A 14,076-nucleotide genomic window follows, 5' to 3' on the forward strand; every position below is an offset into this window, starting at 1 on the left:
TGAAGAAGTAAAACTTAACTGTTAATTGTTTGACTTCTGTTAGATAAATAAATATGTAATAGTGCAACTCTGGCAAGAAACACTACTAGCAAAAAAAATTTTACAACCCTCCAGCAAGAAAAATTACTGGAGAACATGAAAGATAACTGGCAACTTACAAATGAGAAACTTTAGGGTAAAACAAGTATAACAGGCAATATCAGGACTCTATATATTTGTCGAAAAAAATTTGTAGCTTCCAACATTTACTGTCCAACATCTAATACCAATACTTATACATCTCATTTTGTATAATAAAGGAATGCATCTGTTCACAGCATTGATGTATTACTATCACAAAAATATTTCTCATTTTTAAATTCTATACAATATTATATACAAACAACTTTAAGACCCTGTACATTATCTTCAATATACAATAGAAATACAAAACATAACATGAATTTTACAGTAGCTGTATCCTACAAATAACATTTCTTGATATTAATAACCTGTATCTGATGTCTGGAAATTACTAGTGTTGTTTATGTTTAGAGAAATTCACCATTTGGTCACTGTTGTTGTTGTCCAGAATTAGGAGACGAAAAGAGCAACTGCGCTTGTTGCTGAGAAAGCTGAAAAGGTATTGGTTCCTCTGTTCCATGAGCTTGCAAATTCACCTGAAGCCACAAAGTAATATGAGTGACAATGAAAAATTAAATTAAAAGTTAATATCATCACAGAATCAAAGATATTCACAGCTATTAATCACATTTATAACCCTCAATTAACTATGAAATTTACAATAAAAGAAGCAATAACAAAAGTATTACAAGCATGACATGACAAAATTATTTCATTTTATGTGCATTATATGTATTGTGGATAAAAAAAATAGTGGACAGCAGGAAACAGAATTTTTATTAAGCTCAAAAATATTAATAATTGTTGATACCTTGCAAAATAGAGGAATGTAAGGAAACTGTCATTAATGACTTATTAAGATAATGAGCAAAGAAGTTATGTGATTTCTAGGATTTTCTCAACAAGTTTGACAGAAGATGTATTTCTTGGTATTCAATCAGGTTGACAATTACACTTAGACCAGAATATTTTGATGACCAGTCTTATACAAGTGTTTTCATCAAATGCTGTGAGAACTGGTCTTAAACATGATTGCTCCCTGAAATCCAATCAGATGATGAGTAATCGTTACAGTAGTTATGTGCAATTATTTATATCACAGTTTATTTCTGAACACAAGCTAACCCTTTAAATGCATGTTTTCTGACAACGGCACTGTTGTTCAAAGAAAAGTATATCCCTTACATAAATTCAACTCTAACTATTAGATTTCCTGAAGCTCCTACTGTAATAGACTCCCGTATCAGAAAAGCTGGAATCATGATATTAGTCTTGCTGTATCTCATTTTATGCTTAATCTCAAGGCAGTGCTTGACAGAAACTTATTTGTTTGGCTGCCAATAAAATGAATCAGTAGGAACCGATAAAATCCGATTGAAAGATAATGTGACAAATAACGTGAATGTGGTGGTTTTTAAGGAAGTAATGCGAATTCGTCAGTTTTTAAGGAAGTAACACAAAATCACTGTTTTTCAACAAATTTTCTCTGTTTCCTCGTAAGAAGTGTTGTAAATCTAATGATGTGAGTAACATATTTAATGTTGAAATGTTCCATGTTCAAATGTCGCACTACTTTTTGCAGTTGTGACGTCACTAGTGGCCTTTTGACTATCGACTTTTGCAAGTGCATACCAATGACCAATGTGTGAATTTCAATTATTTATTTCTTTTGTATTGTATGTGTCACAGTATGCCGTTTCAAAGCAATGGCGCAATGAAAATCTACCACTAACACACCATCCTGCTCATTAAATGTGGTTAGTAATGCAGCAACAATATAAGGCTTGAAGAAATGTGATCACTGAGACTTGAGACAGTAGCCGAATGAGTAAGCCGTAATCTAATGGATATTTTCGTGGTTTACAATACGAATGGATGTAGGTTTGTGTCCCACTCAGGGTGTCTACATGGACAAGGAAAAAAAATTCCCGGATTTTTCCCGGATTCCCCGGTTGAAAATACACTTTCTCCCGGGTGAAAATACACTTTATCCGTGTTAAGTGGCACTGTAAAACTTATCAGTCTTTTGAATGTTTATGGTTTTCTACACAGACGTAGAATCTGCCGGCACTTTAGAAAACGAAACCCAGGGGGAAAAAAAACACGTTTTGGAAAGATCTTTGATGTGCAGCAACATGTAAGCTGCATTTTTACGGAGGTATAAATTCAAATTCCGCCAAACACTGCACGTTATTTTCCGAAGCAATGAAATTGAGATTGCGATACGCTTTTGTAAGCCAGTCATAGCTCAATGTCACGTGATCTCGCCACCTCATGACAGCATAGGACACGTGATGTAGTCAACCAATAGCAAGATCACTTTTAAATAACGCGAACACACAAAAAGAGAAGTTAATGGCTTAAATTAATATACATACTGTTGCTACAAGAAAAACAAAGCTTTCACAAATAATATTGGTCTCGAAGATCAATAAGCTGCAAGAGAAGCTAAGCTTCGACATATAAAATGCTGATCTTTTCGCGAGTGTTATACTTAAAGATACTTCACAAAAATGTGCCAGTAAAATTTTTAATAACGACGTAAATGTCTGATCTAGGCTCGAAATCCTTGAAGATGGTCGTCCTCAAAGAGTTGATTTTTAAATGAGAGTCAAATGCTCTGTGATTTAAGAAATTCATTGTACATTCTTGCGCGTAGTTCATCTTGCGTAAAAGAAAATTTACTTTCAAAGTAACACTTTTCAAACCACCATTCGCAATATTTTCCTGTGACCTGTTAGAAATTGATTCGTTTCAGCAGTCGCCAGAGAGCGCCAGATAACAGGCGTCATCACGCTTGCGAAGCTACGATGACGCAGGAAGCCCGCATGTTCGGACGTGTAAAACATTAAAAAATCTTGCATTATGTCATAAACTCGTGAACCATACGAAAATGCATAATTCGGCTTAAAGTGCACAATCGTATGTCCAGATTCGGATGTAAATTTTCTTGGAGTACCAGTACTGTATTATCTCATGTTTGGTTCTTTATTATGGCATAATGCCATACGAGCTAGAAGAGGGAAACGTGCACTTCAGATGCAGCGAACAGTTGAAACTAGCCAACAGTGTGAAATTAAACACTTCATTTCAAATAAATTGACTGACTGCCTCAACGCAAAAGATTAATAAAATCCAAATCTCTTTAGCAAAGCGACAAAAATAACTTCATTCTTCTGCAAGGCGATTAATGCTTGACTGTCGGAAAGGTGGAAATAAAACCTGAAACTAACAACATATTTTAGCCTTCCGTAATCATGCGAACGTATTTTAATTCATTTGATAGCTCCCGGCCACAGAAATCCATTTTGTTTTCATTTAATGTGAGAGCAATAAACGAAGAGCAAACAGCAAAATCACTAAATGTAAACACAAGTCACGTGGAGACTACCCACCTCCCCACAACAACTCAGACTACTCTGTGCATCAGACCCGGATCTACGATATTTCCGAACCGGAGCAATTTAGATAGTTACGCCCAGCCACTCATCTGTTGCCAGAAGCGACTCAACTGCGCATGCGCAAGAGCCCGCCTGCAACTGCTCAAATGAATCTAGTGTAAACAGCTGTCACGTCATGCTCATCGGAGGCTATTTGTTGTTAGTAAGCACTGCATATTCTTCCTAAAGCCTTTGACACACTTTGGTTGGCAGACGCTTGTAAGAGCACTGTGTTTTGTTGTTGTATATGGCGCATTTCCTTTGCGACTTAAGTTCTATTTTCGTTTTTTTTCTCTCGTTCATGTTTTGTTGCTGCAGTATTATTCTGCAGAAGCGGGATACAGTAATATCCTTCGTGAGAGTATTGGTTCTTACCAGTCTAAATCACAAAAATTTAACTGGTAACTGAAACAATGAAAAATTCCCGGAATTCTAAAAAATTCCCGGGTTTTTCCCGGATCTCCCAGATGTCCCGGGTCGTATACACCATGCCCACTGCATGCTAGTATGTATTTTTTGCCATCGTAGCATTGTCAGCACAGTCTGGGTCTTTTGCTAAGAATGTAATGCAAATATTTGGTAGGAGGTGGGTGCGAACACTGCCAAAAACATCATGAATCATTCAGCTTATGACTCTACCACTTTTTACACTAAAAGTAAAGGGAAAAATCCGAAAGTGTAAAACAAGTATGTTCTGCAATAAATGATGTTAACATTTCTGTCTGATTAGAGGTCGAAGAATGAAATAAGTATTTGGATGTTTATTTCCGAATATGTGATGAGCTCCGAATGGTTGGTGTGGCAGGTATCTTACAGGACAGCATTAATTTCTGCTACAGAAACAAGAAGCTATAAAATTCATCTTTTTGGATTTCCAGCACACTGGATTAATAACAGGACAGCAACTTGAGTTAACCAGTTTGCTGTAGAAAACAGCCAAAGTTGCAAAATTCAGTTACTTTTGTTTAATTGATGACCAGTTTCACGTATCAGAACCCATCTTCAAATAATCCAAACAAAGAAAAAGGTGTACTCTGTGATAGCACGCAAACCACATTAATATTGTACAGTCTCGCTAGCAGGATGAAAGCAGAGCTCACCATTTCCAGCATCGTCGACAGGACTGACTGCGAACCTTTGGTAAAGAGCCGAGTGGAGGGTCTGAATCAGAGACTGAGACGGTTCTGCGACCGTGTGGGCTGCAGATTCCTCGACTTGCGCCATAGGGTGGTGGGGTTTCGGGTTCCGCTGGATAGGTCAGGAGTCCACTACACGCAGCAGGCGGCTACACGGGTAGCAGGGGTTGTGTGGCGTGGACTGGGCAATTTTTTAGGTTAGATGGCCTCAAGCAAGTACAGAAAGGGCAACAGCCTCACAGGGTGCAGGGCGGAGTCAGGACATGTGGGGACCAAGCATCAATTGTAAACTGTCGAAGCTGCATTGGTAAAGTACCGGAACTTCAAGCGCTGATAGAAAGTACCGAAGCTGAAATCGTTATAGGTACGGAAAGCTGGCTGAAGCCAGAGATAAATTCTGCCGAAATTTTTCAAAGGCACAGACGGTGTTTAGAAAGGATAGATTGCATGCAACCGGTGGTGGCATGTTTGTCGCTGTTAGTAGTAGTTTATCCTGTAGTGAAGTAGAAGTGGATAGCTCCTGTGAATTGTTATGGGTGGAGGTTACACTCGACAACCGAGCTAGTTTAATAATTGGCTCCTTTTACCGATCTCCCGACTCAGCAGCATTAGTGGCAGAACAACTGAGAGAGAATTTGGAATACATTTCACATAAATTTTCTCAGCATGTTATAGTCTTAAGTGGAGATTTCAATTTACCAGATATAGACTGGGAGACTCAGATGTTTAGGACGGGTGGTAGGGACAGAGCATCGAGTGACATTATACTGAGTGCACTATCCGAAAATTACCTCGAGCAATTAAACAGAGAACTGACTCGTGGAGATAACATCTTGGATCTATTGATAACAAACAGACCAGAACATTCCAACTCTGTAAGCGCAGAACAGGGAATCAGTGATCATAAGGCCGTTGCAGCATCCCTGAATATGGAAGTTAATAGGAATATAAAAAAAGGGAGGAAGGTTTATCTGTTTAGCAAGAGTAATAGAAAGCAGATTTCAGACTAACTAACAGATCAAAACGAAAATTTCTGTTCCGACACTGACAATGTTGAGTGTTTATGGAAAAAGTTCAAGGCAATTGTAAAATGCGTTTTAGACAGGTACGTGCCGAGTAAAACTGTGAGGGACGGGACGCAGCCAAAACCTCTCAGACAAATAGGAGCTAAACGATGTCAAAGTTAGCGTAAGGAGGGCTATGCGTGAAGCTTTCAGTGAATTCGAAAGTAAAATTCTATGTACCGACTTGACAGAAAATCCTAGGAAGTTCTGGTCTTATGTTAAATCGGTAAGTGACTCGAAACAGCATATCCATACACTCCGGGATGATGATGGCATTGAAACAGAGGATGACACGCGTAAAACTGAAATACTAAACACCTTTTTCCAAAGCTGTTTCACAGAGGAAGACCACACTGCAGTTCCTTCTCTAAATCCTCGCACAAACGAAAAAATGGCTGACATCGAAATAAGTGTCCACGGAATAGAAAAGCAACTGGAATCACTCAACAGAGGAAAGTCCACTGGACCTGACGGGATACCAATTCGATTCTACACAGAGTACACGAAAGAACTTGCCCCCTTCTAACAGCCGTGTACCGCAAGTCTCTAGAGGAACAGAAGGTTCCAAATGATTGGAAAAGAGCACAGGTAGTCCCAGTCTTCAAGAAGGGTCGTTGAGCAGATGGGCAAAACTATAGACCTATATCTCTTGACATCAATCTGTTGTAGAATTTTAGAACATGTTTTTTGCTCGCGTATCATGTCGTTTCTGGAAACCCGGAATCTACTCTGTAGGAATCAACATGGATTCCGGAAACAGCGATCGTGTGAGACCCAACTCGCTTTATTTGTTCATAAGACCCAGAAAATATTAGATACAGGCTCCCAGGTAGATGCTATTTTCCTTGACTTCCATAAGGCGTTCGATACAGTTCCGCACTGTCGCCTGATAAACAAAGTATGAGCCTACGGAATATCAGACCAGCTGTGTGGCTGGATTGAAGAGTTTTTAGCAAACAGAACACAGCATATTGTTATCAATGGAGAGACATCTACAGACGTTAAAGTAACCTCTGGCGTGCCACAGGGGAGTGTTATGAGACCATTGCTTTTCACAATATATATAAATGACCTAGTAGATAGTGTCAGAAGTTCCATGCAGCTTTTCGCAGATGATGCTGTAGTATACAGAGAAGTTGCAGCATTAGAAAATTGTAGCGAAATGCAGGAAGATCTGCAGCGGATAGGCACTTGGTGCAGGGAGTGGCAACTGACACTTAACGTAGACAAATGTAATGTATTGCGAATACATAGCAAGAAGGATCATTTATTGTATGATTATATGATAGCGGAACGAACACTGGTAGCAATTACTTCTGTAAAATATCTGGGAGTATGCGTGCGGAACAATTTGAAGTGGAATGATCATATAAAATTAATTGTTGGTAAGGCGGGTACCAGGTTGAGATTCATTGGGAGAGTGCTTAGAAAATGTAGTCCATCAACAAAGGAGGTGGCTTACAAAACACTCGTTCGACCTATACTTGAGTATTGCTCATCAGTGTGGGATCCGTACCAGATCGGGTTGACGGAGGAGATAGATAAGATCCAAAGAAGAGCGGCGCATTTTGTCACAGGGTCATTTGGTAACCGTGATAGCGTTACGGAGATGTTTAGCAAACTCAAGTGGCAGACTCTGCAAGAGCGGCGCTCTGCATCGTGGTGTAGCTTGCTCGCCAGGTTTCGAAAGGGTGCATTTCTGGATGAGGTATCGAATATATTGCTTGCCCCTACTTATACCTCCCGAGGAGATCACGAATGTAAAATTAGAGAGATTCAAGTGCGCACGGAGGCTTTCCGACAGTCGTTCTTCTCGCGAACCATACACGACTGGAACAGAAAAGGGAGGTAATGACAGTGGCACATAAAGTGCCCTCTGCCAAACACCGTTGGGTGGCTTGCAGAGTATAAATGTAGATGTAGATGTAGAATATTGTACATGCGTGTGTTTAAGCCATTAGTCATGTTTGCAGAGACCATTCATTGGCAGGACAACTGGTTTGTGAATGTTCGCTGTCAACCAAAGCTGAGTGCATATCTTTCTGCATGTATTAACTTACCAAAATTTTAATTAACATTGCTATGATTGTTTTCAAATTTCGTTGAAATAAGGTTCATTTAAGCAGTTACCAGACAGCTTTCCCCGCACATGCAGAGTTGAAATCATGTATAAGCAGTGCCTACTCGCACTTTTGGCTACTTGGAGTGTGGTTGTTTAGTGTATAAGCAGTGAGAGAAAGCAGCCAGAATCTACCCGGAAAAATTTTTCTGACACTGCCACATTCCCACATGCGCATAGCTGTCTGTGTTAGAATGGGGGTGCACTTCACTAGACTCGTGTTTTGTTTGTGGCGCGTTTTTCAATCGTTTCAAAGCTATTGCAGTTCCCGCGTTCGGATACTCATTTTTATATCTGCTTTTTTTCATTCATTGTATTCTTATTCTAGACTCGGTGACAAACAAATTTGTTCTGTGCAAATGCCAAAGCCTACAGCAACTGCTGACGAAAGGGTGCGAGAATTTGAAATTGATGGTTTATATGCTCCCGATAAGTTGACAGTGTTCTGTAAATTCTGCAATATCGGAGTTTCATGGGAGTATAAAGATTCTATAGTGAAACATGAGTAGACCGAAAAACATAAGGGCAACAAGATGATGCAGAGCAGTTTGCCAATAAAGCAGCAGTCTACAATTAGCAGCAGCTTTGAAACTGCAAAAAAGAAGAAGATCTATTGTGAATATCTGGCTCAAAGGACTGTGGAAACCTCTTTGAAGGTCAACATTCTACTCTACAAATTGGAAAACGAAGACTTTCGGCAGTGGATGAATGAGTTCATTGAAGGTGAGCAGTGGTTATATTGTGGCTACAGCCTGCCTCAAAACTTTTTTTGGTAAATCTTCAATTTACGTGTACACTCTATCAGTTCATAATTGAAGTCCGTACCTCTCATCTTTGATAAAAATATGGAGGGGACCAGGCAATTGGAACAGAAATAAATATATATTTTTTTAAATACTTGCAAAACTTCAAAACAAAACAACTTGGATATTTGAGTTAAAATTTATGTTGATGCTGAGACTTTCTCAATTTTCTCATCTTTGTATCTTACGATATGGACAAACCATTAATAGTTAAAAAAAAAAAAAAATGTTAAGTCTGCAACCGTAAGTTCTAATTACCACATCTGGAAGTATTGGAACAGTGTGTCCCACTCCTTCACACTTACAATGAATGAACGTATTGTACAGCTGTTAGGGAACGTACCTAACCTCAGCACTATATACCCTGAAATTTTCACCAAAATCTAATTAGTGAATCTTAAATAATGGTACTAATTTAGGCATAAGAGCTGATTGTTACAAATCCACAACAACTTCTTGGTACCTTTAACTTGCTTGGTTTACTGTTTATAGGCCATTTTTCTAATAACCTGGTGTTCTAATTACCCCAGTTGCCCCCTACCTTGCTCTTGTACAGTATCATATTATTTTAAGGTTCAGATAACTAACAGACTTATTTTTAGGTGCTGGTAACAACCTATGTGTTAAAACCTATGTGTTAAAACTGAGGTAATGGAACAACTAACATGGAGAGATACTGTTATATTAGCTGACGAGACCGCTGACAGAAGAAGCCGTAGTGTTTTTGCCATTTTGTTGAAAACTATTGAAGCTTGGAATGAGCAGAAACTTTTTGTGGCAAGTGTGAAAGTTCTCAATGCAGCAAACTCGACACAATGTACTCATGCTATTTTGGAGCCTCCTCAAACATATAATATACAGTATGATAATGTTAAAGCAGTAGTGAGTGACAGTGCTAGTTATATGAACAAATGCATTAACTCCTTGAAAACAATAATAGGTGATAATTTAATCCATGTTCAATGCTGGGGCTGCGCGGAGTGGCCGAGCGGTTTAAGGCACCATGTCACGGACTGCATGGCCCCTCCCACCGGAGGTTTGAGTCCTCTGTTGGGCATGGGTGTGTGTGTTGTTCTTAGCATAAGTTAGTTTAAGTAGTGTGTAAGACTAGGGGCCAATGACCTCAGCAGTTTGGTCACTCAGAAATTCACACACATTTGAACATTCAATGCTGAGCACATAAAATTAATCTAATTGCTAACATTTATTCCAAGGAACTTAGCAAGTTAAATGCTACTATCAGTTATTTAAAGGGTGCTTTTTTTAAACACCAGGAAGAGGAAACATTTATATCTGCAGTTTCTTAAAGAGAAAAATAGAAACCCAAAGATTTTTCCTCTTCCAGTTTTAACATGATGGAACTCTTGGCTCTCCACAGCCATTTACGCAGCAGAATATTTTGAGGTAATGATTGAATTCTTCTGCAGTGATGATATGCGAGAGATGCTGAATGCAGTCACTGAGTATATTTCGCTGTCAGATAATGATGTTAGAGACTTCAAAGCATTCAACTTCACATGAACTTTATTCAAAGCTGAAGCATCTTGAAGTATGCTTCAGTATTGTGGGAAAAGGAATATTTGGCAATGAAACCAGTGAGATTTTAAAAACGATAAAGAGGGAAGTGCTTCAGGGAGGAATTACGAAGGGATTGACGTGAACTGGGCTGCAACTCCAAATGAGATTGTCGACTCTAATGGCCACAGATCCAAGGTAATCAGTTTTCAAAGCCTTGGGTTCTTGTTTAGATCCAAAGACAATAATTCTCAATCCTGTTAATTCCAAAATGGCCAGCATCTTGCAATCTGTACCTGGGATGACTGTTCTTAGCACTGCATATACTCTGAAAGGGTATCAGTCTCTCTCGAATTTTATTCAAACCCAAATGTCAATGCAGTCAGGACATGTTGACAGAGTGAAATGTTTGCAGGCAACTGCAGTCAACAGACAGCAATTTGCAGCTGCAGCATTGAAAGCTGACAGCGAGAGGCTGTTTTCAAACTATAATGAAGTACTGACAGATAGGCGACACAATATCTCTGAAGACAACATTGAAATAATGACAATGCTGTCATTTGAAAAAAACTGTCTACAGAGAGTGCCTTAGTGCTACTGTAGACCTATCTTTTTTTAGCTCATTTCTTTATTCTTCTTAAAAAGAAAAAACTATGCATATTCTCACTTTTTAAAATGTTTTTTAGTTTTTACTTCTCTGGTGTAATGTTGAACTATGCTTCTTTTGTTTGAGGATGGATTTCTGTTTTGCCTGTTTTTACCCTATTTGTCCAGATTGCGGTAAAAACAGCTGAAAATGCAGTACATAAATGAGCCTTACTACCAGTTGTATACATGTGTCAAAAAAGAAGAAGAAGAGACTACATTAAAGGAAGTTTTTGTATTGAAAGACTGTGTTACTGATAATAAATAGAATTTAAAACTCAAAACTTGTACTGAAACATATTATAAACTTTGTTTCCAAGCAACATGTGCGTGAACATTAAAAAAATTAAATTTTGTCTTATTTTTAACCCAAGATAAATACCTTTTGTAAATGTTTATAAATATTTTGTTACTTAGGAATACGTAAAAATAACCTTCAAGTTTTCTTAGTGATATTCATACAGAAAAATCTCATGGGGATGTAGCCAAGACATTTTATTTATTAATAATAGCACTGTAGAGGCAAAGATTTTTCTTTACATTAAAAGATTTTCTTTTAAGTTACATAATTGCTATTCCGTAAGAAATTTCAAATATTTAATACAAATATTTAAGTCAGTGAGAAAAAATGTTGAAGGTCAAAAACATGCTGCGGACCTGAAAAAAGGAGAGTTCTGTATATTTTTTTATCTGCTGGATACATCATCACTGATAAATAATTTTTTTGCAGTATTTAAAATACATATATCACTCCACACCATTCAGATCAAGTGCAGCAACAGTATATAAATGTTAAAAATTGAAATAATAGTCTCTGTTGCAGATACTTTATTGTTAACACATTTCATGCTTCTAGTGAATTTTCAGATCATTCTTGAGCCTCAGAGACCGGCTTCTGTGGTCTTCACAGCTCAAGAATGATATGAAGAACCGCGAAACAGGTCATCAATAAAATATCTGCAACATACTGTAATTTTCATTTTTACCTTTGGTATTTGTTTCTAAATAATTATTTGCATCAAAATTTTTTGTTAAAATAATTTTTCTCTACACTCGTCTCATGTTTGGCCCACCCTACCTTAGGTGTAATTCCATTTTCAACATAGCATTGAAAAATGGTTAAATATGACAAAAATAGATAACTGATAATAGTAAAAGCTTGCAAGAAAATAACACCGATAAGTACAAAAAATAACACATATTTTCGTCATAAAGTAACACTGATTTTTTTCCTGTTCCTATGTATCACTGATGTTTCTTGCACTTTTCTACAACTATTCTACTAACCTCCACCACACAAAACCAGCATAAACTGCAGCACTGGCACAGAATGTATAACAAACTATTTTCAGAGGCATAGATCATCTTTAACATTACAAGGCAGATCTTTTTGTCTTTGGGGACAGAAGCGAAATACAATCATTGCCAAATTTTCATTGGGTGCTACTACATTTCTACTGATAACATTCAACAACACCAATAATTAGACACGAGACATTTCATCACTAAGAAGGAGAAGGAGGAGGAGGAGGAGGAGGAGGAGGAGAGAAGAAGAAGAAGAAGAAGAAGTAGTAATAAACTTGCTCACCTGCTGAGGATCTATCATGATGGAAGCCGTTGGTGTATGGGTGCGGGCTGTGACAGTAGCCACAGTGATCGGCGCATGGTAAAGCTCTGATGAGACAGGAGTAGATGATTCACCCTCTCGTCCCACAGAAGTTGTGCTACTAACAGCTGCATTGTATGGCAGTGTAACCTATAGAAATGGAATATTAGCCTCACGTAAGAACAAATTTTTAATTTCAGTTAGTAGAACAACAAAACTTTCTATTGATATGATGAATATTGACAGTGCTTAATCTCAATTTCAATTATACAATGGAAAATCACTGATCACTGCTACATCAGTGATTTCTAAGAAAAGGTTTACTTAATTTCAATGAGCCATATGTAACAATCTTTTCATCGACAAATGAGACAAATTTAACAACATAACATGTCAGCCTATGCAAAAACATAGAGCAGATAATATTATTTCTTTTTTATTTTATAATTTTTTTATTTATTTCTCTCTATCTCTCTCCTTTCCCGCTACTTCCTCCCCCCCTTCCCCTCTGGCCACCTAACCTGCAGCACTTCACTGAACGCCATCTCCACCATAATATCCCTCCCCCTCTCCACCCCAGCCGTCTCCTTTCCCCCACCCAGTCACCACTCCCATCATGCACTGGAGCTGCTGCTCACAGTGTGGTTTCAGTTGCCTGAGACTGCAGTTGTATGTGTGAGTTGCGTGTGTGTGTGTGTGTGTGTGTGTGTGTGTGTGTGTGTTTTTATTGTTGACAAAAGCCACTGCCCGAAAGCTTTAAGTCTGAAAATCTTTTTGTTGTACCTATCTGCGACTCAGCATCTCCACTATACGGTGAGTAGCCATGTTCCTTCTTGTAATATTGTTACATTCCATCTTGGATTTTCCATTGTATGATATTTTCTTTTTTTTCTTCAGCACACACAAGGAAAGGCTAATCCCAAGACAAGTAGTTTGCTGCTGAATCCTTTCAACTTAGCATTGCATATCTCATGTGTAGCAATAAAATACACATGATAGTTACTTTGCATTATCTTTATGTATATGTAAATATAAATGTAAAAACTTTCTGTGGGCACAGTATTACAGGTCTTTCAGAAAAAGTATTACTCTCTGTAACTTACATAATACTAAGTAACAATATTATGAAAAGGAAAGTTGCTACTCACAATATAATGCAGATGCTGAGTCACAGACAGGCACAACAAAAAGAATGTCACAAATAAAGCTTTCGGCGAGTAAGGCCTTAATCAAAAATACACACACACACACACACACACACACACACACACACACACACGAGCGCGCGCGCGCGCAAGACTGCAGTTTCAGGCAACTGAAACCACACTGTTAGCAGCAGCACCACTGTATGATGGGAGTGACGACTGGGTGGAGGTAAGGAAGAGGCTGGGGCGGGAAGGGGAAGTGACATGCGGTCCCATTCCAAATATACCGAGGGTCTCACTGAAGCCTTCACAGACTGTAATTCTCCTTTGAACCTTGTACAAAAACAAATCTGTGTCTTATCTTTCCTGTCTCCCACCACCTCCCAAGTCCCACCATCCGGCCACAGAAGAGCCTTCTGCTTATAACTCAGTACCATCTTGGACTGGAGCAAATGAATTACATTCTCTGCCATGGTTTTG

General features: G+C 38.4%; 1 protein-coding gene across 2 annotated transcripts in view; it reads right to left on the bottom strand.

The window, feature by feature from the left end:
- Nucleotides 1-292: 292 nt before the first annotated feature.
- LOC126251868 (circadian locomoter output cycles protein kaput) overlaps nucleotides 293-14,076 on the bottom strand; it is a 115,286-nt gene continuing 101,502 nt past the window's right edge. Inside the window, exons 16-17 of one of the 2 annotated variants that reach the window (XM_049952558.1) lie at nucleotides 12,434-12,601; nucleotides 293-659 (exon numbers count right to left, since the gene is read on the bottom strand). In XM_049952558.1, coding sequence (XP_049808515.1) covers nucleotides 552-659; nucleotides 12,434-12,601 — 276 coding nt within the window. In that variant the 3' untranslated portion in view covers nucleotides 293-551. The remainder of the gene's footprint in view (nucleotides 660-12,433; nucleotides 12,602-14,076) is intronic. The other variant, XM_049952565.1, reaches the window with a different exon arrangement.

Source organism: Schistocerca nitens, chromosome 1, assembly GCF_023898315.1.
Source record: "Schistocerca nitens isolate TAMUIC-IGC-003100 chromosome 1, iqSchNite1.1, whole genome shotgun sequence".
Classification (NCBI taxonomy): Eukaryota; Metazoa; Arthropoda; class Insecta; order Orthoptera; family Acrididae; genus Schistocerca; species Schistocerca nitens.